This window comes from Chelonia mydas, chromosome 14 (assembly GCF_015237465.2).
Source record: "Chelonia mydas isolate rCheMyd1 chromosome 14, rCheMyd1.pri.v2, whole genome shotgun sequence".
NCBI lineage: Eukaryota > Metazoa > Chordata > Testudines > Cheloniidae > Chelonia > Chelonia mydas.
In genome coordinates, this window is record NC_051254.2 from 43,616,672 (window position 1) to 43,642,802 (window position 26,131).

A 26,131-nucleotide genomic window follows, 5' to 3' on the forward strand; every position below is an offset into this window, starting at 1 on the left:
GTGAATAGAGCCCCTTTCCCCTTAGCGGGTAGGGAACCTTTGCCACAGCTTCCATCCGAAGGAGGGATTTTACCTCCTGCTCCAACCGATGCTTGTGAGAAGGGTCCCTGAAGAGGGACGGGAGGGTGGGTGGGAAGGTGAGGTAGACAAAAATTGGAGGCTATACCCAGATTCCACTGTGTTTAGGACCCAGTTCTCCGAGATAAATGTGTTTCCAGGCCCTGAGGAAATAGCACGGCTGGAAGATACAGGGGTGACTGGATCCCGGTGTGGAGGGACTGGTGTGGACGAGAGCTTCGAGGTGCTGAAATGACGAGGAGCCGACTGGGATGGCCCCGTGGAGGAGGAGGGCAGAGGGGGCCTGCACCCAAACCCCTTGTTCTTTCTCCTCCGCTGGTCGTGTCTGGGCGGTGGAGAATAGCATCGCCCGTATTGTTGGGGCCCATAGCGCCTTCCAGCTTGTGCGGGCAAGCGTAGGCCCAGGGATTTCAGCGCTGCCTTAGAGCCTGTAAGGCCCTGCGGCCTGGCGTCTGTCTGCTCTGAACAGAGCGAGGAACCTTCGAATGGAAGGTCCCGGGTCGTCTGCTGCACTTCCCGTGGAAATCCCGAAGATTGTAACCACGAGCTCCTGCGCATGGTGACAGCCGTGGCCACTGACCTGGCCGCAGAACCCGCGACATCCAGGGCTGCCTGCAGGGAGGCCCAGGCCACCGCTCTCCCTTCCTGCACAAGGGCAGAGACCTCCAGCCGGGTGCCCTGGGGGAGCATGTCCTCCCATTTCTGCATCGCTTCCCGCCCGTTAAAATCACAGCGACCCAGCCAGGCTGGCTGGGTCACTATGCGGAGCTGCAATCCCCCGGCGAGGAGGCTTTCCTCCTGAACAAGGCCAACTTTGGGGCATCTTTTGCCTTTGGTTTGGGCCCTGGGGCAGGGGTGTGAGAATAAAATTCTCAGCGCTTGGCAGGTACAAAATATTCCCGCTCCGTTCGCTTAGGAGGGAGGGAGGCTGGGTTCTGCCAGAGCCTCCATGTGCTCCGTGATCGCCGATTGAAGGGGAAGAGCGACGAGGGGCCTGCTGCCGCCCAGATATCCGGGAAGGCCTGAGTGACTCTTTCACCACCTCCGCCTGGACACCCAGATTTCAGCCACTCGCTTCATTAAGTCCTGGTGGGCTTTGTGCTCATCCTGGGGTGGGGATACCTCCGGGGCCACCAGCGCCTCATCCGGCGAAGAGGAGGAGGTGGGTAAAGCTGGTAAGGCCTCTGCTCTCTCCTCTGAGTGGGGAACCTGCTTCAGTTGCTCGGCACCGGGATTCGGGTCTGGTGTCTCACGGTGCGGTACCGGAGGGGCGCTGCTCTCTGAGGCCACCGAGTAAGAGCGCTGCGAGCCGGTGCCCTGGCCCGGGGGAAACCCCCCCGGGTTCCAGAAAGGCCCCCTGCATGGGTGTCGGCCCCCCTGATCCCAGTGCTCGGGGCACCATCGCACTAGATGTCCCTGTTGTGAAAGATGGCCACGGAGAAGAGCTTGGATGGTCCTGACGGTGTGAATAACAGGACCCCACATCCAACTCCGAGGAAGAGGAGGAGCGAGGAGACCATGGCGGTGCCGACCCTCCCAGTGCCGTGCAGACACCCTGGGCGAAGTGACCTGAGGGGGTTTCCCCTGGAGAGTGGTCTCGGTGCCGTTCTACGGCCGGGTGAGGGCTCTTTGCCACCCGATGGTGCTGGCGATGCCAAGTCCAGGACATCCAGGGACCCTGGTACCGGCAGCGTAAGCAGGTCTCTAGCTGCCGCATACGCCCCCGGGGTGGCTGGTACCATGAAGTGTCTGATACACTGCCTGGAGGAGGGCGGCACGTCCCTTGGCGGGGTACACGGGGCCGGCGTGGGTGTCTTTAGCGGCGGCTGCAGCGGTGCCGGCGAGGGAGAGCAGCCCGGCGCGGCTCTCGCACTGTCCCGGTCTCCTTGCCTGGCCCCTTTCGGTACCGGGGAGCGGCTCTTGTCTCGATACCCGCAGTGCCGGCGAGGGAGAGCAGCCCGGCGCAGCTCTCGCACTGTCCCGGTCTCCTTGCCTGGCCCCTTTCGGTGCCGGGGAGCAGCTCTTGTCTCAGTACCCGCAGTTCCTGTCCTTGGGCACCGGCAAAGAGGGGCGGTGCCGCGAGCCCCGACTGGCGGGAGCCACGCTCTGCTCCGAAGCGGAGCTGCTCAGTGCCAAGTCCGATCTCGGGTCCAATGCCGGCCTTCAAGCTGCCTCTGTCAGGAGAACTTTCGGTCCCGCGGCCCGATCTGTCGGGTGGGGGGTTGAATTCCCTGCAGATCTGACAGCGACCCTTCCTCTGAGCTGCCCCCAAGCCCTGAGACAGCTCAGGGGTGGGTCACTCGTTGGCATGGATTTGCCGCAGGAAGAGCAGGGCTTGAAGCCCAGTGAACAAGGCGTACCCCGGCCCCGGGGAGTGGGCAGCCTCTCCAGCGAGGGGAGAGGTGTGCAAGCACTCGCATTACTAAAAACGACTTCCAACTAACTAATGACATACACGATGAAACCAGAGAAAACCACTAGAAAAACTAGCCGAAGCAAGGAGGGAAGTTCCAGCAGCCGCCACAGGAGGTAAGAAGGAACTGTGGGGCGCGGGCTCGGCAGGGCCCCTTATACCCGCGCTGTGAGCGCACGGCACCAGGGGGTGCCAGAACCGACCCGCTGGGTACCACTAGGGGGGAAATTCCAGCCGCGGTGCTCGGGCGCACACACACCGACATGGGAATGGACGTGTGCAACACACCTCCACGAAGAACGTGCAGGACGGATCCTTAAGGGATAAGGCCCCGAACTCTTACACCCCCCGGGGGGAGGGGAGGGTTATGAGGAAGGCCTCCTTGATGGAGAGGAAATACTGGGACGTCGTCCTGAGGGGCTCAAAGGGGCCCCGAGTCAGGGTGGGAGGGTCCCACGCCGGCGCCCAACGAGCCTGAGAGGATGAAGCAGGGATGCAGCTGTGAGGAAACGCTGAACATCCCAGTGTACAGAGACCCTGCCTGCTGGGGAGATCAGCCCCCTGACGTGACACTGAGACTGCCAAGCCCTGGGTCCGAATTCCAAGAGCTGCATCAGAGCCGGGGAAGAAGCAGGGAAGCTACGTCTCCTGCAGCACGGCTTGGGCGGCCCCCGGTTCTGGATCAGGCGGACCCCGTGGGCCCTGGATGCCAGCGGAGAGGAGATGACGCCACGTGAGCATCACACGGGGCCGCTCTAAGGCCAGGCTGTCCGTCTGGGGTGCGCTGGCTCTGGGGGACAGAGCGGGCCCTGGGACGGCACATCCTGTCCTAAAGGAGGACAAGGGGGTCAGACTGAGCCAGGCTGAGATCGGGGAGCCAGGGCCCCCTTGGCCAACAGGGAGCTGCTGACATCACCGGCGCCCTCTCTCTCCTCAGCCCCTGGAGAGACAGGACATGGGACGAGGGGCCCTGCGGGGTCATCGAGTCCTGTCCCTGCCGTCACAGGCAGCCCCGCCATGATCCCATTCATAGACCGATCACCGTTAGCTCTGGGGGCCGATATACAGGGGGCCAACTGCCCACCCCGGGAGACACCCTCTGTGCCTATAGCCCTTGGGCCCCTCTTTCAGCCGCGAAAGGAGGGGCCCCTGCAGCTTGGGGAGAGGCAAACGGGTCTCTCGGGGAGACTGGAAATTCCCTGGCTAGGAACAGGACCACGTCCGGGTGCAGGCTCCTGAGCCAGCTCTTCCCTGCGTCGCCCGTCGCCCGCCAGGTCTCATTCCTCGACCACGCCGCGCTCGGCCGCGCTGGGGGCTTCGCTCCCCACAGGACATCAGGGGGTCGGCTTCCTCCTGCTGGGGTGACGACCTCGTCCCGCCCTGTCTGCGGACACAGGGCACTGCGCTGGCGTCGGTTCGGAGTCGGGAGCTGCTCGCCCCGGGGACGGGGACGGATCCGCAGCCAATCCCCCTGCGCGGCAGCCAGTTCATGCCAGGCTCCCTCCCCTGCTCCGTACTGAGCTCATCTCCACACGAGTGCCCCCCGCCTGGCACTGCCCGTAGCACTCTCCTGTCCGGCCCAGCTATGGGAAACGACGGGCGCTGAGCCCCATCCGAGAAGTGCTGAGGCTCCGGGGAAGCCGGACTCTCCTGGTCGGACGCCCCGAGGCGTGAGCAGGCAGGACAGCAGGAGCCACTGGGGCGCTCTCGTGAGCGCCGTCACTGCAGTGTGTCCACACAACACCCCCCCCAGCAGTGACATCGGGGCAGGCGGAGACCTCCCGCAGGCTGCTGGCCGTCCTGAGCAAAGCAGGGAATTGTCCCATCTCTCCTGAGCAATAACCCCTGAGAGACTGTGGGTCATTCCCACCCCCAGGCGAGCTCTCCGCGGGGTGGGGCCCAGGTGTCTCTCTTCCCGGCTCAGAATGAACCCACGGTCCCAGAGCACCTGGGAAGTGGTTTGTGCCGCTCACCCTCTGGCTGGAGCGTCGCTGAGGATGGCCAGAGCTGACCCCTTGCTGTCTGAGGGCAGCGACCCTGACAACGAACCCTTGGCAGGTACCCTGGGGCTGCGGCGAGGCCGATGGGCGAGGAGCTGAACCGGACGCGCTGGGAGGCAGAGGGGACCCCGAGCTCTGCGGTGACGCTGACGAAGGGGGGTGGGCAGGGGGCTGCATCTCTCAGGTCCACGGAGCACAGACAGGCCCTTTGCTGACCACCGCCAGGGTGGGACTCAAACGTCTGTCTTGAATCGGGGCTTCCTGGGCCTCTCCCAGCGACGTTTCAGACCCAGCACGGTCCTACTGCCCCGATTTCTCCTTGAGCAGGGACCGGATGGAGTACAGGCCTTGTCCCCTCTCTGGGGCTGGACTGGTCCTACGGCCCCTGTCTGCAGGAGATGAGGGACAGCCGCCTGCACCCCCCCTCTCCTGAGGGATCGGGGGAGAGGGAGAAGGGGCAAATCTGGGCAGAACCAGCGCCCACGCTCCCTGGAAAGCGCAGAAACTCACCCGGTGCGGGGATTAGAGAACAAGGATCCGCACACTGGAGAAACGATCCCCTGGGCACTGCTCCGACCTGTCTGCTCTGGCTGCGAGTCCCACGGTGTCTGGGACGAGAGGCTGCCTTGGGGGTGTCCCCCCGGATCAGCCACCTCCGGGTGCAGACACTTCCCCTGCAGCGGCCGGGATTGTCTCACCTGCTGAACGGCTGCTCTGGACGCTGGGAAAGACGGTCTGGATTTGGAGCAGGATTTACAGCCCCTCTGCGGGCCTCGGCAGGAGCCAGGGGCATCTTCACTTTGTCTGAGGAGTCGCCCGTTGCCTTCCCACCGATTCCCCAGCTGGCCTCGTCCAAGTGTGGGGAGGGGAGCTGGGGTCGCTAGGGCCTGGCCAGCTGCCTTCGGCACCCCGCTGCACACGCCGACAGGTCACTGCACTGCAGCCCCGGCTGCTGCTGAGCCCGCAGGGTGTCCAGGGGGGGGTCAGAACGGACGGCGGCTGCCAGGGGCGTCGTTCTGAGGCCCCCAGACCAAAGCCTTCGCTGTATGCGAGGGGGCCGGATTCACACAGGCCGGCCGGTCCCGCGGGGCAGAGCGCGGGATGCAGCGGGAGCTCTGAGGGACGCGGGGGCTGCCTCGCGGTGTCTCCAGAGCGCCCTGTCCTTCCTCCTGGTTAGGGGCCGGAGGATTTCAGTCTCCCCCCCCCGCGTCCTGAGCTAGGGGCGGCCGCGCTCCATCGACCTCCGGAGAGGAAACGAACTCTGGCTCAGGCTGGTTCTCAGCCCCCTTGCTCCGTCTCTCAGGGGCGCACCCGTTCCCCCTGGATCCCGTCTATCGAGGCCGTGCCGAGAGGAAGACGAGGCTGGTTTGGCAGCCTCAGGGGTAACGCTGCCGAGCGGTGTCGCGGCTGCTCTGACCTGGCTCCTCCTCGTCTGTCTGAGACGTCTCTCGGGCGGTCGCTCTGAACTGGACACCGCCCGCTTACCCGGGCTTCCCAGAATCCCGGCTGGAGGGTCTTCCCTGCTCCCCCTCTCCTGTGGCTCCTGGTCTGAATCCCAGAGACCCCCAGCCAGGTGCCCGGGGGGGATGGGTCAGGCAGCCCCCCATCCCTCTCCTCCTCCACACTGCTCTCCACGGGGGTGAGGGCACCGATGGGGTCTCGGAGGGACCAGCCTGTGGCTCCCCCGTGCAGGTGGGGCGCAGACACCGTCCTGCTCTGCACCGACAGCACCCTGGGGACCTTCCTGCAGCGCCGGGGGCAGAGCGGGAGCCTGGCGGCCCCTCCGGGCAGCAACTGGCAGGTCCGGCTCTGCCTGGGAGCTGCAGCCGGCGCAGCCCCTGGGACGGAGCCGGGGAACGCGCAGGCGGAAGGAAATCGTGGTGTAAAATCCCGCGCTGCCGAAGCCGATCTCATGAGGGTGCTGGGCCTGACGCGGGACGTCTGAGCGCTCGGGACGCTGATCTCCAGCCCCCCCTCCCAGCCCCCAGGAGACCCCTCCTCGGGAACCGCCTCCCTGCAGGGCCCCAGCCCCAATTACATACCCACCTCTGCCCCCCACCGGCCCCGCTCCTTCCCCCCAGGTCTAGCCCAGGCCCCTCCCAAGGCCCCACGGGGCTCTGCCCTGGGTGGGGGAGAGGAGGCAGTGCGGGGACGGGGGGGGGCAGCAGGGCCAGGACCCCCAGGGGTGGGGATCTTAAAGCTCAGCGCTGGGAGCTGTTCCCAGGATGGGGGGCTGTGAGTGGGGAGACAGTGTCCCCCAGCACCCCCTTAGCGAGAGGCATGGGACTGGAGAATGGGGGGCCGGAGGGAGCCTGGGGGATGCATGGGGGGGTAGGAGGGAGCACAGAGCCCCCCCATATGTCAGCAGCAGGCTGTGTAGGCCACCCCTACCCCTGCAGCCCCGATTGCTAGGGGGGTGGGCAGACAGGAGAGCTGCCCTCTTCCCCCCAAGCCCCCATTGCTAGGGGGGTGGGCAGACACACGCTGGGGCCTCTCCCCCTGCAGAGCCCTGTCTGCCTAGCGAGCTGGCAGGGACGCCCCGCTGCATCCTGCCCCCCCCCGGGCAGGCACTGTGGGGCAGGTGCTGCAGGGGCACAGCAGGCCAGAGCCCCAGCTCCGGGGCCGCCTGGGTGCACGCGAGCGGAGCCTGCCTGGGGGGGCCGCCTGCACCGTGCGTCACGGCTGGGGCTGCAGCCCCCCCGTTCAGCACCGGGGATTGTCGCCTCCTCCTCACGCTCAGTCTCGCCCACTGGCCCCGGGGGGCCGCCCCTCTGCTAACCGCGGTGGGGGAGATCTGTGTGTGGGCGACACCAACGGGGAACCTGCCACCCCAGTGCTGGGGGGACCCTCACCCCAGGGCGAGGGGTGGGAGTTTGGGAGACTCAGAGGGAGCCCCCCCACCCAGGAGCCGGAGGAGAAGCAGGGGGCTGTGGGAGGGGTAGGAGGGAACCTGGGGGGGGGAGCAAGGGCTGTGGGAGGGGGAGGGAGGGAACCAGAGGGGGGAGGCAGGGGGCTGTGGGGGGGTAGGAGGGAACCTGGGGGGGGAAGGAGGGAACCTGGGGGGGGAAGGAGAGGGTGTGGGAGAGGTTAGGAGGGAACTTGGGGGGGGACCAGAGGGGTGTGGGGGGAGCAGGGGGCTGTGGGCGGGGGGTAGGAGGGAACCGGGGGGGAGCAGGGGGCTGTGGGAGGAGGTAGGAGGGGGCTGTGGGAGGGGGTTAGGAGGGAACCTGTGGGGGGAAGCAGGGGGCTGTGGGGGAGCCCAGGGCTGTGGGGGGGTTAGGAGGGATCTTGCGGGGGGGGGACTAGGGGCTGTGGGGGGGCTAGGAAGGAACCTGGGGGGGGGAGCAGGAGGCTGTGAGAGGGGGTAGGAGGGAACCTGGGGGAGGGAGCAGGGGCCTGTGGGAGGGGGTAGGAGGGAACCTGGGGGGGGAGCAGGGGGCTGTGGGAGGGGGTAGGAGGGAACCTGGGGGAGGGAGCAGGGGCCTGTGGGAGGGGGTAGGAGGGAACCTGGGGGGGGAGCAGGGGGCTGTGGGAGGGGGTAGGAGGGAACGTGTGGGGGGAAGCAGGGGGATGTGAGAGGGGGAGCAGGGGGCTGTGGGGGGGAACAGGGGGCTGAAGGGGGGGGGTAGGAGGGAACCGGGGGGGGGAGCAGGGGGTTGTGGGGGTTAGGAGGGAACCTGTGGGGGGAAGCAGGGGGCTGTGGGGGAGCCCAGGGCTGTGGGGGGGTTAGGAGGGATCTTGCGGGGGGGGGGGGGGACTAGGGGCTGTGGGGGGGGCTAGGAAGGAACCTGGGGGGGGAGCAGGGGAATGTGGGAGGGGGTAGGAGGGAACCTGGGGGAGGGAGCAGGGGCCTGTGGGAGGGGGTAGGAGGGAACCTGGGGGGGGAGCAGGGGGCTGTGGGAGGGGGTAGGAGGGAACTTGTGGGGGGAAGCAGGGGGATGTGAGAGGGGGAGCAGGGGGCTGTGGGGGGGAACAGGGGGCTGAAGGAGGGGTTAGGAGAGAACTGGGGGGGGAGCAGGGGGCTGTGGGGGGTAGGAGGGAACTTGTGGGGGGGAGCAGGGGACTGTGGGAGGGGGTAGGAGGGAACGGGGGGGGGAGCAGGGGACTGTGGGAGGGGGTAGGAGGGAACCTGGGGGGGGAGCAGGGGGCTGCCAGGGGTAGGAGAGAACCGGGGGGGGGTGGAGCAGGGGGCTGTGGGAGGGGGTAGGAGGGAACCGGGGGGTGGAGCAGGGGGCGGTAGGAGGGGGTTGTGGGGGGGTGCAGGGGGCTGTGGGGGGGTAGGAGGGAACCTGGGGGGGGAGCAGGGGGATGTGGGGGGGTAGGAGGGAACCAGAGGGGGAGCAGGGGCTGTGGGAGGGGGTAGGAAGGAACTTGTGGGGGGGCGTAGGGGAATGTGGGAGGGAAGGAGGGAACCTGGGGGGGGGTAGGAGTAGGGGCTGTGGGAGGGGGGAGTAGGGAACCAGAGGGAGAGCAGGGGCTGTGGGGGGGGGGGAAGAGGGGGCTGAAGGGGGGGTAGGAGGGAACTTGCGGGGGGAGAAGGGGGCTGTGGGAGGGGGTAGGAGGGAACTTGGGGGGAGATCAGGGGGTTGTGGGGGGGGACCAGGGGCTGTGGGGGGGGTAGGAGGGAAGCGTGGGGTGAGCAGGGGCTGTCGGAGGGGGTAGGAAGCAACCTGGGGTGGGGAGAAGGGGACTGTGGCAGGGGGAGCAGGGAGCTGTGGGGGGTAGGAGGGAACCTGCGGGGGGTAGGAGGGAACTGGGGGGGGTAGGAGGGAACCAGAGGGGGAGCAGGGACTGTGGGGGGGGGAAACAGGGGGCTGTGGGGGGAGGGGAGGAGGGAACCTGGGGGGGGAGCAGGGGGCTGTGGGAGGGGGTAGAAGGGAACCGGGGGGGAGCAGGGGACTATGGGAGGGGGTAGGAGGGAACCAGAGGGGGGAGGCAGGGGGCTGTGGGGGGGTAGGAGGGAACCTGGGGGGGAAGGAGGGGGTGTGGGAGAGGGTAGGAGGGAACTTGGGGGGGGAGCAGAGGGCTGTGGGAGAGGGTAGGAGGGAACCTGGGGGGTGAAGCAGGGGGCTGTGGGGGAGCCCAGGGCTGTGGGGGGTTAGGAGGGAACTTGAGGGGGGGGACTAGGGGGCTGTGGGGGGGGTAGGAGGGAACCTGGGGGGGAGCAGGGGGCTGTGGGAGGGTAGGAGGGAACCTGGGGGGGAGCAGGGGGCTGTGGGAGAGGGAGCAGGGGGCTGTGGGAGAGGGAGCAGGGGGCTGTGGGAGAGGGTAGGAGGGAACTTGGGGGGGAGCAGGGACTGTGTGGGGGGGAAACGGGGCTGTGGTGGGAGGGGAGGAGGGAACCTGGGGGGGGAGCAGGGGGCTGTGGGAGGGGGTGCAGGGGGCTGTGGGAGGGGGTAGAAGGGAACCAGGGGGGGAGCAGGGGACTATGGGAGGGGGTAGAAGGGAACCAGAGGGGGGAGGCAGGGGGCTGTGGGGGGAGCACAGGGCTGTGGGGGGGTAGGAGGGAACCTGGGGGGGAAGGAGGGGGTGTGGGAGAGGGTAGGAGGGAACCTGGGGGGTGAAGCAGGGGGCTGTGGGGGAGCCCAGGGCTGTGGGGGGTTAGGAGGGAACTTGAGGGGGGGGACTAGGGGGCTGTGGGGGGGGGTAGGAGGGAACCTGGGGGGGAGCAGGGGGCTGTGGGAGGGGGAGCAAGGAGCTATGGGGGGGTAGGAGGGAACCTGGGGGGGAGCAGGGGGCTGTGGGAGAGGGTAGGAGGGAACCTGGGGGGGAGCAAGGGGCTGTGGGAGGGGGTAGGAGGGAACTTGGGGGGGGAGCAGGGGGCTGTGGGCGAGGATAGGAGGGGGCTGTGGGGGGGGTTAGGAGGGAACCTGGGGGGGGAAGCAGGGGGCTGTGGGGGAGCCCAGGGCTGTGGGGGGTTAGGAGGGAACTTGAGGGGGGGACCAGGGGGTTGTGGGGGGGGAACCAGGGGCTGTGGGGGGGGGGTAGAAAGAAACCTGGGGTGGGAGCAGGAGGCTGTGAGAGGGGGAGCAGGGAGCTGTGGGGGGGTAGGAGGGAACTGGTGTGGGAGCAGGGGCTGTGGGAGGGGGTAGAAGGGAACCGGGGGGCGAGCAGGGGCTGTGGGAGGGGGTAGGAGGGAACCGGGGGGCGAGCAGGGGGGCTTTGGGAGGGGGTAGCAGAGAATTTGGGGGGGGACCAGGGGGCTGTGGGGGGGTAGGAGGGGGCTGTGGGATAGGGTAGGAGGGAACTTGTGGGGGGAGCAGGGGGCTGTGGGGGGGGGTAGGAGGGAACGTGTGGGGGGGGAGCAGGGGGATGTGGGGGGGGGTAGGAGGGAATGTGTGGGGGGGAGCAGGGGGCTGTGGGGGTAGGAGGGGGCTGTGGGGGGGGTAGGAGGGAATGGGGGGAGCAGGGGGGCTTTGGGAGGGGGTAGGAGAGAATCTGGGGGGGGATCAGGGGGCTGTGGGGGGGGGTAGGAGGGAACCAGGGGGTGAGCAGGGGCTGTGGGGGGGGGGTAGGAGGGAACTTGGGGGGGGGAGCAGGGGGCTGTGGGGGGGTAGGAGGGAACCGGGGGGGGGAAATAGGAGGCTGTGGGGGGGTAAGAGGGAACTTGTGGGGGGAGCAGGGGGCTGTGGGGGGGGCTGTTGGAGGGGATAGGAGGGAATGGGGGGAACAGGGGGGCTTTGGGAAGGGGTAGGAGAGAATTTGGGAGGGGGGACCAGGGGGCTGTGGGGGGAGCAGGAGGCTGTGGGAGGGGTAGGTGGGAACCGGGGGGGGAGGAGGAGGCTGTGGGGGGGGGAAAGAGGGGCCTGAAGGGGGGGGAGGAGGGAACTTGCGGGGGGAGAAGGGGGCTGTGGGGGGGGACAGAGGTAAGGAGGCTGCAGCGTCACCATCCCCGAGGGCGAAACGGCCGGACAGACCCGCACCCCACGGGAGTGTTTGTGTGTCAGGCCCAACTCCTGCTCCCCTCGGCTCTGAGCTGGGCGCCCGGGGGGGGGGCGGGGGAGGGAGAGCGGCCGGGGGGGGGGCACTGCAGGAAAGGCTGAAACCCACCGAAACCCACGCACAGACTAACGGGCCCCTGCCAGGTACTGCTGACCGAGGGGGGGACCCTGCCCCAACACCTGCCCCGGTCCCTGCCTAGGGACCTACGCCAGCTCCCTCGCCAGGCACCTCCCACCCCGACGCTGCCCCAGCCAAGCCCCTGTCGGAGCCGGCAGCAGAGGGGCAGGTGGGGGGTGGGGCTCACTCATGGGATCCCTTCCCCCCCACCACTCACTTTGGGTCCCCTCCCTCTCTCCGGCTGGCAGTAAGTGGGGTCAAGGGTCAGGCAGGAACTGCCTCCGGTGCCCCCCCCCCCACCACTGTCCCACCAGCCGCAGCCCCCTCTGCAGACACCGCTGCTGGGGGCATCCTCTGCCCCTGCACACGCAGAATTCACGTCCCCCCCACACACACGCAGAAGACACATTCAGCTGGCGAGGCGCTGCAGTTACACCCTCGGCCCACCAGGGGCTGCTATGGCGCCAGCCCAGACAGCGGCGCCCCCCACAGCACCCCGCCCCCGGGGCCGGGTTGGGGGCTCGGGATATGGGGGCGGGACAGACAGAGCGCGACGCACGGGGGTCACGGACTGGGCTCAGCAGGGCTAGAGGGGGGACAGGCTGAATGGGAATGGAGGTGCAGGGCCACACGGGAACAGGTGGGGGGTTGGGGGGGTGCAGGGCCACATGGGGACAGGGGCAGATGTGCCTCGCTGAATGGGAGAGGCTAGGGGGTCAGCTGGGGTCTGCAAGGGGGAGGCTCCCCAGCTCCCTACCAATCCCCCACGCCCCCAAAAATCCTGTTCCATACTTCTCCCAGGCACCCCCAACAACCCTCCCGGTTCACGCCCAGCAATGACCTCCCTCTCCCTCAACTCCTCCGTTACCCCGACTCCCCCCAGCCATTGCTGCTTCTGAGGGGGGCAGGGAAACCGGTTCCGTACTGTAGTTTAAACGAATTACTCCAGGGTCTGTATCGACAGGCCTAGTAAGGAATCTAGGTGTCAAAAGACCAATTTCCTGAATCTTTGTCGTCTGTTCTGTCACCGACATGCTTGTGACAAGTATTCTGAACTACATTACAACAAATAATTGAAACTAGAGGAATTATATTGGGTCATTTTGGCAAAATGAAGTGCAGAATTTTAAAACACGGGGCGCAGAACAGGGACGGTTTTGGTGCAGAATCCCCCCGGGGCAGCGCGGCGCGGGGCAGAGCAGCACCCCCTGCTGGGGGGAGAGCCCGAGCAGCGGCCGCTCCAGCCCTGAGCCACCAGGAACGGGGGCAGGACTCAGGCCGGTGCCCCATGAGCGGGGAGGCGGGAGGGGGTCAATAGGGGGGGAGGGGGCAGTGGCTGGGGGGGGGGCGGCAGGGGCAGGGGAGCAGCCCCCCAGTGCAGGGTTCGGGGCAGGCGAGCGGAGCCCCCCTCTCAGCACGGGGGGGGGCGGGGGGGTGGCGTCCTTAGGGGCAGGTCAGGCCTCACAGCAGGGACCAAGGGGCCAGACGGGTCAGGAGGGGGTTGAACCAGAGGGGGAGCGCTAAGGGGGCAGATGCGGGGCAGAGGGCAGGGCCCCAAGGCACCCCGGGGCAGGGACAGGCAGGGAATTAGCTCTCATGGCTGCGGTCTCAGGGTTGGGGGGGTACCGGGGGGGCTGGGGACGCTCCGGGGCGCGGACCTGGGGAGCCGGGGGGCCGGGCAGGGGCAACCCCAGCTCAGGGCAGGGCGGGCACCGGGGGGGGGGGGGGCACAGCAGAGACACCCCCGCCCCCCCCCCGGCTCGGGACGGGTCAGCAGCGCCCGGCACTGACCCCTCACGGACCCCGGCAGCGTGATCCGGGGGCCTGGCCTCCGCTCCCCTCACCCCGACCCCCCCAGCCCCTGCCCTGCCGGGTCCCTCTGTCCCCCCCCACGGGTCCCCCTCCTCCGCTCCCCCCACCCCGACCCCCCAGCCCCCGCCCTGCCGGGTCCCTCTGCCCCCCCCCCCCACGGGTCCCCCTCCTCCGCTCCCCCCCAGCCCCCCGCCGGCTGAGCCCCGTGTCCGGCCTGGGGCGGGCCGGGCCCCGCACTCACCCGCGCTCTGGTTGTAGCGGCCGCGCAGGGTGTCCAGGTCCGCTCGGAACGTGGGCTGCTCGCCCCGTGCGAGCTGCGTGTTCCGCTCCCAGAACTGCGCGTCCACGGCGCCCTTCACCCACTCCGTGCGCGGCTCCATTCTCCCCGTCTCGCTGTCGTAGTGGTTGATGAGCTCCCCGTCCACGTAGCCGACGATGCTGAACGCGGGCACCCCCGGGCCGGGCTGCGACACCCCCGTGTAGAAATAGCGGTAGGAGTGCGGGCCTGCGGGGGGGGAGACGGGGGGGGTCAGAGCCGCCGGCACCGGGCACCGCGGCGGGGGGGGGCGCCGGGGCTCGGGAGCGGCCAGGGAGGCGGGGCCCAGGGCTGCGGGAGCAGCAGGAGGAGGAGGAGGAGGGTGGGAGAGGGGCGGGGAGGGCTGGACACTCCCCTGGGGGGAGGAGGGGGGGCAGCAGGGGAGCGGGAAGAAGGAAAGGGGTCCTGCACGAGGGCAGGGCAGGAGGGGAGCAGAGAGAGGAGGGGGTGTGGGGGGGGGTAGGACTGCAGAGGGGGGAGGGGCAGGGGGCACCAGGCTGGAGGGGGTGTGAGGAGGAGGATGTGGTTATGGGGCACAGGGCTGGCGGGATGAGGAGGTTATGGGGGAGCTCAGCACATTGTGCCAGGAGGAGCCCCCAGGGGAGGGTGGAGCAGGAGGAGAAGGGGGGGGTAGGAGATGCAGGAGCTGAAGCTTGGGGGGGCTATGGGGGGGAGAACGTGCCCAAGCTGCGGGGGGGGGGGGGGCAGGGCAGGGCCCCAGCTGTGCACACAATTGATCACTGATTCACACTGCGGCTGCCCCCCAGGTCCCCCATAGGGATTGGGGCCCCTGTTGTGCCAGGCACTGCACGAGCTCTGCCCCATGGAGCTCACAGGCTGATGTCCCCTCCCTGCCGTCGGGTTCACCCCACAGGCAGGGTCGGGGGGGGGGGGGGGGAAGGGCTGCAACTCCCAGACAAAGGGTCTGCTGCAGAGACTGAACCCCCACGTCCCTTCACCCCTATCAGTGTCGTGTCCCCCCACCCCCGACATCAGACACTGCTCAGGGGAGTTACACGGCTGGGGGTCGGGGCCTGGGGGTCACGCTGATGCAGGCTTGTTTGGTCCCACTAGGTCCTCAGCGTGTTGGGGGCTCAGACCCTGCAGAGTTGCCATGTGGACCCTCCCTCCCTAAGCCCCACCAGAGCCCCCCTCACCCGAGTAACGATACACACGGTGTCTGCAGGATCAGAGCCCTGTTCTCTAGTCACCAGTTACAGACCAGAGCCCCCCTGCGCTGGGCGCTGGACACACGCCAGGGACAGCCCTGCCCTGTGTCTGAGCTGGGAGAGACCAGACGGCGCTAAGCGGAGACAGAGCTCCCCCTTTTCTTCCCCTCCGCTCCTCCGGCTGCTGAGCGCCCTGGGTCCCCACCTCAGCGCCAGCCACTTGCCCTCTCGCTCCCCTTTGTTCAGAGCCTAGGGGCCCGATCCGGCGAGCAGGGCTGCTGGTGCTGCTCCTCTCTGGCCAACTAGTTATCGAATCAGTGGAGCAGGGGGACTGGACCCACCGTCTCGGTGAGGGCTCCAACCCCGTAAGAACGGCCACACGGGGTCAGACCAAGGGTCCATCTAGCCCAGTATCCCGTCTGCCGACAGTGGCCAGGGCCAGGTGCCCCAGAGGGAATGAACAGAACAGGAATCATCGAGTGATCCATCCCCTGTCGCCCATTCCCAGCTTCTGGCAAAGAGAGGCTAAGGACACCATCCCTGCCCATCCTGGCTAACAGCCATTGTTGGACCTGTCCTCCATGAATTTATCTAGTTCTTTTTTGAATCCTCTTATAGTCTTGGCCTTCACAATATCCTCTGGCAAGGAGTTCCACAGGCTGACTGTGCGTTGTGTGAAGAAATACTTTTTTATTTGTTTTAAACCTGCTGCCTATTCATTTCATTTGGTGACCCCTAGTTCTTGTGTTATGAGAAGGAGTAAATAACACTTGATTTGTTTTCTCCACACCCATCATCATGATTTTATAGACCTCTATCATATTCCCCCTTCGTCGTCTCTTCACCAAGCTGAAAAGAGCCAGTCTTATTAACCTCTCCTCATACGGCAGCATACCCCATATCATTTTTGTTGCCCTTTTGTGGAACTTTTTCAACTTCCAATACATCTTTTTTGAGATGGGGCAACCACATCTGCACGCAGGATTCAAGATGTGGGCGTACCATGGATTTATAGAGAGGCAACATGGTATTTTCTGTTTTATTATCTATCCCTTTCTCAAGGATTCCCAACATTGTTCGCTTTTTGGCTGCCGCTGCACATTGAGTGGATGTTTTCAGAGAACTCTCCACAATGACTCCGAGATCTCTTTCTTGAGTGGTAACAGCTAATTTAGACCTCGTCATTTTATATATATAGTTGGGATTATGTTTTCCAACATGCATTACTCTGCATTTATCAACACTGAATTTCATCTGCCATTTTGTTGCCCAGTCCACCAGTTTTGTGAGACCCCTTTGTAACTCTTCGCAGTCTGCTTTGGACTTAACTATATTAGGTAGTTTTGTATCATCTGCAAATTTTGCCACCTCACTGTTTACTCCTTTTTCCAAGATCATTTATGAATATGATGAATAGGACTGATCCCACTACAGACCCCTGGGGGACACCACTATTTACCTCTCTCCATTCTGAGAACGGACCCTTTATTCCTACCCTTTGTTTCCTCTTTCAACCAGTTACCGATCCATGAGAGGACCTTCCCCCTTATCCCATGACAGCTTACTTTGCTTAAGAGCCTTTGGGGAGGGACCTTGTCAAGGGCTTTCTGAAAGGCTAAGTACTATATATCCATGGGGTTGCCCCTTGTCCACATGGTTGTTGACCCCCTCAAAGAATTCTAGATGATTGGTGAGGCATGATTTCGTTTTACAAAAACCATGGTGACTCTTGCCCCAACAAACTGTGTTCATCTCTGTGTCTGAGAATTCTGTTCTTTACTAGCGTTTCAACCAATTTGCCTGGTACTGAAGTCAGGTTTACAGGCCTGTAATTGCCAGGATCATCTCTGGAGCCTTTTTTAAAAATTGGCATCACATTAGCTATCCTCCAGCCATCTGGTACAAAAGCGGATTTAAATGACAGGCTACGTATAGCACAGTTCGTCGTTCTGCAATTTAATATTGGAGTTCCTACAGAACTCTGGGGTGATACCATCCGGTCCCAGTGACTTATTACTGTTTAATCAATTTGTTCCAAAACCTCCTCTAATGACACCTCAATCTGGGACAGTTCCTCAGATGTGTCACCTAAAAAGTATGGCTCAGGTTTGGGAAGGTCCTTCCCATCCTCAGCCATGAAGACCGATGCAAAAAATTCATTTACTTCTCCTCAGCGGCCTTATCGTCCTTGAGTGCTCCTTTAGCACCTCCATCGGCCAGGGGCCCCATTGGTTGTTTAGCAGCCTTCCTGCTTCCGATGAACTTCAATGTTTTTTGCTATTACTTTTTGATTCTTTGGCTAGCTGTTCTTCAAATTCTTTTTTGGCCTTCCTAATTCTATTTTCACACTTCACTTACCAGAGTTTATGCTCCTTTCCATTTTCTTCAATAGGATTTAAATTCTACTTTCTAAAAGGATGCCTTTTTGTCTCTCACGGCTTTTTACTTTGTTGTTTAGCCAGGGTGGCACTTTTTCGGTTCTCTTACTATGGTTTTTAATTTGGGGTATACATTTAAGCCTCTATTACGGCATCTTTCAAAAGTTTCCATGCAGTTTGCAGGGATTTCACTTTTGGGACGATACCTTTTAATTTCTGTTTAATGAGATTCCTCATTTTTGTGTAGTCCCCCTTTCTGAAATTGAATGCCACTGTGGTGTTTTTCCCGCCACAGGGATGTTTAATGACATTATGGTCACCATTACCAAGCCGTCCAGCTATATTCACCTCTCGGACCAGATCCTGCGCTCCACTTAGGACTAAATCAAGAACTGCCCCTCCTCTGGTGGGTTCCAGGACTAGCTGCTCCAAGAAGCAGTCATTTAAGGTGTCAAGAAACTTTATCTCTGCATCCCGTCCTGAGGTGACATGCACCCGGTCAGTATGTGGATAGCTGAAATCCCCATTATTGAGTTTTTAAAATTTTTTATAGCTTCTCTAATCTCCCTGCACATTTCACAGTCACTATCACCATCCTGGTCAGGTGGTCGGTAATCAGGGTGGATAAAAATCCGTGATTTTAAAAAATAATTTTAAAAAAAATCAGATTTTTTTATTTAAATCAATTTTTTTTGATAAAATGCTTTGAGGAAAACACCTACCTAAATATACATTATACCTCAAAGATATCTCATCACGGAATAGGGATTATCCATTCTAATTCTATAGTACGAGACAATATATCCATGTCATGTTTAAGAAAAGTTTTGTAAATGAGTTCCAATAGTTCATGGATTAGGGACCCCAATCTTTTGGGGTTCCAGGGGCTTCTGTAGAGATTATTTAGGTTAATCTTTCTATCTACCCAATGGGACTCAGTGCTCAGTCTAGAAGATACCATCAGAGCTGCTTAGTTTTGCAGTTCTCAAACTGTGGATTTGTGTCTCCAGAGATAACATGCTTGTTAACAGCAAAAATGTTTTAAATAAATAAATAATATAGAGAGAGGTGAGAAATAACAGACCTCAACCCTATATTGTCCCTCTGCAACTTTGTGTACACAGAGTCAATCCCTTGCCTGTCTCTAAAAGTGCAAAGTTTCAAAAGTTCAATGAATGGAAGATTGTTGGGGGCCGAATAGATCGGGACAAGGAGAAGAAGTCTGGAGATAAATGTGAGAAGGGAGGGACAGGCAGTAGAAACAAAAGTGAAACTGTTTGAGCAGCATATTTCAGAAGTCTTGAGGTCTTTCTGAGTGTAGCCTTCATTGATCTGAGATCTACCACACCATCCTCTCACTAGAAGGGAAAACCTGGAATGGCAGCAGGCCGTAAAAGAGACCCAGTTTGGGAATTTTAATGAAGTTCCTCTATCTGTGGGTAAGACAGGCATGCGTTCAAAATGCAAACAGTGCAACAAAGAAATGCACGGCCTGGCTGCCTGAATGAAACATCATGAGAAGTGTTCCTTTCACCATCTTCAACGCAGCTTCCTCCTGAGAAGGAACATGTCTGAACATGCAGGATCTTCAGGTTGGTAAACTTTTTTATTTCACGCTTCTTCTTAAGGACTGCCTGTCTTCCTTCAGGCCTATTCTTGAATTCTCATGGCTGAACACATATACTCTATGGTCCTATCATTTTAGATGCAGTTGTGATAAAAAATAAACAGCTGAAATAGGCAGATCCTCCTTTTACAATTTCACCTTTAAAGTAGTGCTGAGTGTCAGTGAGTGAGCAATGAGTAACACGAAATGAGCAATATGGTAATAATAATGAAATAACCGCATTGACTTATTTTGTTTAGGAGAATCCATCCTCAACATACAGGATTCTGAAGACTATCCACCTTCAAGATCACCATCATTTTTCTAGAGTTTCAGAGTCATCTGCCAATGACAGTGTTTCAGTCACATCATGCAGGTCACATAGCCACAGTATATCCCCTGTAGCAAAAAGAAAAAAAATCTCCTTCCAGAAACAACCATGGATAAGTTTGTGATAAGAACCAGCAGATTACAAAAAGAGGTAACTGATGAAAAAACTGCCCACTTTGTTTATGCAAACAACTCTCCTTTCCCTATGACTGAGAACCCACACTTCATTAACATGGTTCAGTCATTAAGACCAGGAGACAGTCCACGCAGCAGAGCAGATGTCACAGGCAAATTGCTGGATAAAGTGTATGAAAGAGAAATTGAGCAGTGTGCAAAAGGTCTAGAGCGTGAAATTGTTAACCTGCGTCTTGATGGGTGGAGCAATGTCCACAATGATCCTGTTGTGTGTGCTTGTGTGACAACAGAAGAAGGGAATGTCTTCCTTACAGAAACAACTGATACACCAGGAAATGCGCACACAGCAGAATACTGGCAAGAAGCAGGAGTAAAAGCTATAACAAACTGAAAAATATTAAAATGTCCAGTATGCCGCTTGGTCACAGACAATGCTGCAAATGTATCCAAGATGAGAAGAAATTTAGAAGAGAGTGAAGAGAGTCCCAAGCTAATAACATACGGTTGCAGTGCTCATCTGATGCACCTCCTAGCCAAAGACTTTGGTGTTCCAGAAATAAAGGCTAATGTTGTTGAAATTGCAAAATACTTCCATAACAATCACTTTGCAGCAGCTGCTCTGAGAAGAGTGGGAGGAACCAAGCCAACTCTCCCACAAGACGTGCCCGATGGAACTCAGCAGTGGACTGTTTTGAGCACTAGATCAAGAACTGGCCTAATCTGATGACCGTTTGTGAACAAAATTGTGAAAAAATAGATGGCACCGTCACAGGCAAAGGTCTCAACGCTGGGATTAAGAGAAATGCCAAACACCTGCGGAGTAACCTGAAGCCTATTTCCGTAGCCTTGAACAAAATGCAGGGAAATCGCTGTTTTATTGCTGATGCTGTTGAAATTTGGAAGAGAAATCTGCAATGACAGAGTTAAATTACAAGCATTAAAAAAACCAAATGGGACAGGCACCATCTCCAGCTCATCTTCTTGCAAATATTCTCAAACCTGAACTGCTGAAGAGGAGGAGTTGGCGATGACATGGACATCCAGCAATCATCCCTCCATAATGCCAACTATAATAAACTTCAGAACGAAGGGTAAACCGTTCAAGAAATAGATGTTCGCTGATGATGTTTTAAAGACAGTCACAGCAGTGAACTGGTGGAAGTCACTGAAGCACCTGGATTCAGAGACGGTAGAAGTGATCATCTCACTTTTACCAGCAGTAGCTTCTTCTGCCGGTGTAGAAAAAATATTTTCTTCCTTTGGACTAAATCATTCCAAACAGAAATCGTTTGTGGCCTGACAAAGCAGGAAAGCTGGGTTTTCTTATCCAGATGATGAGCAAAGAAGAAAATGAAGGTGCAGATGACTATGTTAGCTGCAGAAGTCAACATTTTAAATGTCTCATGTTGACCTGGCCGACATCGTCAATTTAATTTTGGGTTTTTTTTAAAAAAATATTTCATTGAACTATTTTAGTTAAAAACAAATTTTAACAAAAACAAACCTGATTTTAAAAAAAACTTGAATGTTTAACTAAATTCAAAAATTCATATGCTTGTTTTGTTAAAATATTATGTTTGCCATTGGAGAAAAAAATCCAGACTACATAACGTTGTTGTTTTAGTTAAATAAAACAATTTAAATGTCTGTCTGGTGATGTTCTCCTCCTAATACAGCATGGCAAGAAAATCCTCCAAATATTAATGATTAACCTGTTGAACTGGAGATATTTATGAAGTCACTGAGAGGTGAACTATCTGCTTCAATTATCTTTGGTAAATGAAATAACCAAACAAACAATCATTCATTTTCTGATATAGCTGTAAAACTCATCTGAAAAGTTTTCAAAATAAATCACTGTTTAAAAATGTATCGTGTGTACCTTCTAAAAATGAAACCTACGTCTCTCTCTGAGTGGTGAAGAATATGTATTAAAGTTAGAACAACCAACAAGAATGCACTTTTATGCAGAACTCCATGATTAAATTGAGTCTTCCTGACTAGAGATTTAAAATACGATTTAAATCAAATCCACCCTGTTGGTATTATATCCCTAATGCTAGATTCTTATTATTCAAGTATGGAATTGCTATCCATAGAAATTCTGTGGTACAGTTTGGTTCATTTAAGATTTTTACTTCATTTGACTCAACCCTCTTTCCCATAGTGCCACTGCCCCACCAGCACGACCCGTTCTGTCCTTCCGATATATTTTGTACCCTGGTATTACTGTGTCCCATTGACTATCCTCATTCCACCAAGTTTCTGTGATGCCTATTCTATCCATATCCTCGTTTAATACGAGGCACTCTCGTTCACCCATCTTAGTATTTAGACTTCTAGCATTGGTATATAAGCACTTTAAAAACTTGTCACTTTTTAGCGGTCTGCCATTACAGGATGTAACTGAATGGGACTCTATTTTCATTTCAGTTTCTCATCAGATCCTACCCGTATTTTGTCATCTTCCATCCTCCCCTCCTTACTAGGACACAGAGAATCTCCATTAATAGACCCTCCCCTAAGGGATGTCTCTGTCCGAACCACATGCTCCTCGGCACCTGTCGGCTTTCCCCCAGCCCCTAGTTTAAAAACTCTACGACCTTTTTAATGTCAAGAGCCAGCAATCTGGTTCCGTTTTGGTTTCAGTGGAGCCCATCCCTCCTGTATAGGCTCCCCCTTTCCCAAAAGTTTCCCGTTCCTAATAAATCTAAACCCCTCCTCCCTACACCATCATCATCCATCCATTGAGACCCTGCAGCTCTGCCTGTCTAACTGGCCGTGCGCATGGACCTGGGAGCGTCTTAGAGAACGGGGGTCCTGGACTTCCATCGGTTACCTAGCAGCCTAAATTTGGCCTCCAGGACCTCTCTCCTACCCTTCCCTAGGTCACTGGTACCTACATATACCACGACCACCAGCTCCTCCCCAGCACAGCACACAAGTCTCTCTAGACGCCTCGAGAGATCTGCAACCTTTGCACCAGGCAGGCAAGTCCCCCTGCAGTTCTCCCGGTCATCGCAAACCCAGCCATCTATGTGTCTAATGATCGAATCCCCCATAACTGTCACCTGTCACTTCCTAATAACTGGAGTTGTCTGCCCCGGAGAGGTGTCCTCAGTGCGAGAGGACACCACGGCAGCATCTGGAAGGAGGCTGTTGAGATTCGTTCTCCCCTATCCTTAATTCTCTTGACCCTCTGTCCCAGTGCAAGGTTGGCCCTGCCAGCCCCCACCCCGGCTCACCCCCAACATCTGCTTCCTCCATTCCTATCTCGCACTGCGGAGCGTCTCTGGCAGAAATCTCACAGACAGGCTGACGTCCTCCACTACAGAGTCGTTCTCCCCTCCCTCACTTCTGCCATTTTCTTTCCTACACACCTCGACTTCTCCAGCCTCGCTGGATCCCCCGCCCACAGTCCCAGCTGCCTCTTCTCCACCTTCGTCTCCCCCCTCAACCCTCCCCACCTCCTGTCCCCACTGCACTCTGCACAGGATGGATCTCTTCCCAGACAAATTTACACAATTAAACCCTCCCCTCAGCTCATCTTCCCTTCCCACCCTACAATTCCTGCCTCCCTCTCCCTCTTCGCAGAGGTGTAGACGTTTCTCATCTGCTCTCCTCCTAACCCCTCCACTGACCCCATCCCATCTCCTGATCTCCTCACCGCACTCCCCTCCAGCTCTTCCCCTTCACAAACACACCTTAGTGTCTTCCATCATACAGACCCTTGACTCCATTTGCCTCTCCAGCGACTGCCCCTTCTCCCTTTCATCTCTCAGCTCATTGAATGTGCCCCTGCAGTCGCTGTCTGGAGTTCCTGTCCTCCACTTCCATCCTAGATCCTCCCCACTCCAGCTTCCACCCCCTGCGCTCCACGGAAATCGCTCCTGCCAAAGTCTGTAATGACTCTTCCTAGCTAACTCTCACATTCAGTGCTCCATCCTCACCCACCCTGGCCTGCCAGCCGCCTCTGACACCAGTCATCAGGCTCTTCTACAAATCTTGTCCTCCTTGGCTTCCTTAGCGCTGGCCTCTCCTGAGTCTCCTCCAACCCTTCTAACCACTCCTTCGCCGTGTCCGCCAGAGCATCTTCCTCAGCTCCCCTCCAGCTGTCTGTGGGGCTCTGTCCTCTTCTCCCTCTACACCTTCTCTCCGGGCAAAGTCATCCACGAACACAAATTCAGCTACCATCTCCATGCTAACAACTCACAGATCCGCCTTTCTACTCCAGACCTCTCGCCTTCTGTCCAAACGACACTCTTGGCCTGTCTCTGACGTCTCCTTGTGGATGTCTTGTCATCAGATAAAGCTCAGTCTGGTTAAAACACAGTTCCCAATCTTCCCCCCACGTCCTCCCTGCTACCTCTATTCTCAATCACTGGACAACGCCAGCATCCTGCCTGTCCCTTAGGCCCATAACCTGGGCGTCATCTTGGACTCACACCTGTCTCCAGGTCCTCGCATCCAGGTTATGTCTTGCTCACTCCTTCTGCAGAGCATCTGGAAGACACGGCCCTTCCTATCCACCCCCACAGCCAAAACTCTCGTCCAGGCTCTCAGCACCTCGCCTGCTGCTGGAGCCTTTTCTCTGGCCTTGACAAACGCAGTCTCACCCCGCTGAGGTCCATTCAGATCATGCTGAAAAGATCGTTTTTCTAGCTCGTTGATCGATGTCAGCTCTCTCTGTGCATCCCACCACTGGCTGCTCCTCCTCCATCACATCAAACAGACATCAGCGGCCTGTCTTCAGCTGGGAGGCCCTTCGCGGCCTGTCCCCACCCGCTCTCTCGTTTGCTACCGAAATGTCAACCCTCACCTCCGATCGGCCCACGATCCCAGCCTCCATCAGCCACTCCTTAAATCTGCAAACAAGCCCCTTCGTCCTGTGTCCCATGCTGCCCCTCACGCCTGCGCGGAGCTTCCCATAAACATCCACAAAGCTACCTCGTTACCCTCCAAACCCTCCTCAGCGCTCCCCTCTGCCAAGGTGCCTAAAAACCAGACAACGGTGAGGCCACTGGTGCCTCGAGCCCACAGCCGGCCAGTGCTGTCTCCTCGTTCCCTAGTAGCTCCCCACTGGTCTATAGTCATCTCTATCTCATACGCAGCTGGGACAGTCTCTGTATTCTGTGTCTGTACCGCACCCGGCGCAACAGGGGCCTGGACCATGACTGAGGTTCCCGGCACAGGACAATCACAAATAATGAGGACGATGAGAGCAGGGCAGGGAGCTTTACTTTTAAATTGGCTTCCCCCACCCCATTAGAAAGGCCCGTTCTGTGGACCCAGTGCAGTCAAATAACGCTCTCCCGCCCACCAAGCTACTGCCCCTCGTCGGGGGTAGTTTTCTTGTGTCCTCAGGAGAGCTCTCTCCTGGCAACACAGAGCGGCTACCCCGCGTGCCCCACAGCAGCATGGCTGAGCCGCTGTGAGGTGTGCCGTGTAGACACGGCCTCAGTGAGCAGGGCCTGGCCAGGCACGGAGGGGGGTTGGCGCTGGATTCAACGTCACTAAAGAAAGGCAGACACACTCTGATCTTCATTCACATCCTTCTCCGCACACACACCCAGCCCTACCGGCCCCAGGCCAACGCTCTGAGCAACTGGAGTTACACCAGTCCTGGGGGCGACCCAGGGGACCTCCTGTCTCTTGGCTCCAGGGGCACCGAATGCAAAGACCCCCCACTTCCATTCCTGGACCCTACTGTGACTCAGCCCCGTGGGGCCAGGCTGCACTGGGGCCGAACCCTGTTTACCTCAAACCAAGCCTGTCACTGAAGTGATGCGAGGGCAACCATGTGCCTGAAACCACTTCAAACAAACCCCCAAACCCACCCCGCAGCCTCACCCAGCTGGCTACGGGCTCCCGAGCTCCCCGGGGTCTGAGCTGCTGCCGCCCGGGGAACTCTGGGGCCAGGCTCGGGCCACGGGAGAGTCACGTCCACGCCAGGAAAAGCAGGACCTGCCCCTGCCCCTCTCCCCACACACCCCATGGGGATCCCGAAGCTCCTACCCAGCAGTCCCGGGAGATCCCAACAGCACCAATGTTCGGTGCTTTGCAACGGGGGCTCGCCCCCAAACTGAGCCCCGATTAACGCCATTAAAGGTCGGGGAGTCCAAGGAGCCTCTCTCCCCCGCCCCCCCGTAACTCTTGTTGGGGGGGTGAAGTTACTCCCTGTGACTAGGGGCCTGGGCTCTGCAGACGGGGATCGTGGGAAAGCCCCGTCCTCTCCCGAGCTGCCGGGAACACGCAGCCTGGGCAGCGCCGGGCACGGGGGACCCCCCACACCCCGGGGCAGGGCGGGCAGCGGGGACCTGCCAGACCCCAGACACCTTTCAACACACCCCGAAGTCCTGTTAGTTACTGATCGGCGTGAGCGTTACCATCGGGCCGGGATGGGCTCTGGAGTCCGGACCTTGACCAAACAGAACTGACCCCCCCCCTCCCGTGAGCCCCCGGGCTGATCGGGGTGCGCAGCGCCGAGCACAACGGGGCCACCAGCCTGGCTGGGCGCTAACACGCGACATGCCAAGAGCCAGCCCCCGCCGGGGGGTATCCCGGCCCGGCACCGACCGGACCCCCCCGCTCCGGTCCGCTCCGGTCCGCACGCAGAGCCCCGCACGGCTGGCACCCCCGTGTCCGGCCGGACCCCCCCGTACTCACTGGAGTAGCCCCCCTGGATGGCCGCAGCCCCCAGCAGCGCCAGCAGGCGCAGCGCCGTCGCCATCGTGTCCCGCACCGAGCTCCGCACCGCGTCCCGCACCGAGTCCCGCCGCCAGCTGAGCCCCGCCGCCCGCAGCCCGGGCTTATACCGCGCACCGCCCGCCCGCCC

General features: G+C 59.8%; 1 protein-coding gene across 6 annotated transcripts in view; it reads right to left on the bottom strand.

Annotated features, from left to right (window-relative positions):
- The window catches only part of LOC102930327 (H-2 class I histocompatibility antigen, Q9 alpha chain), a 36,075-nt gene extending 9,944 nt beyond the window's left edge, over positions 1-26,131 (bottom strand). Inside the window, exons 1-3 of one of the 6 annotated variants that reach the window (XM_043527910.1) lie at positions 25,963-26,114; positions 19,523-19,528; positions 13,604-13,867 (exon numbers count right to left, since the gene is read on the bottom strand). In XM_043527910.1, the coding sequence (XP_043383845.1) occupies positions 13,604-13,867; positions 19,523-19,528; positions 25,963-26,026 (334 nt within the window). In that variant the 5' untranslated portion in view covers positions 26,027-26,114. Of the gene's footprint in view, positions 1-13,603; positions 13,872-19,522; positions 19,529-25,484; positions 25,495-25,960 lie in introns of all 6 variants that reach the window. The other 5 variants (XM_043527913.1, XM_043527909.1, XM_043527912.1 and 2 more) reach the window with 5 other exon arrangements.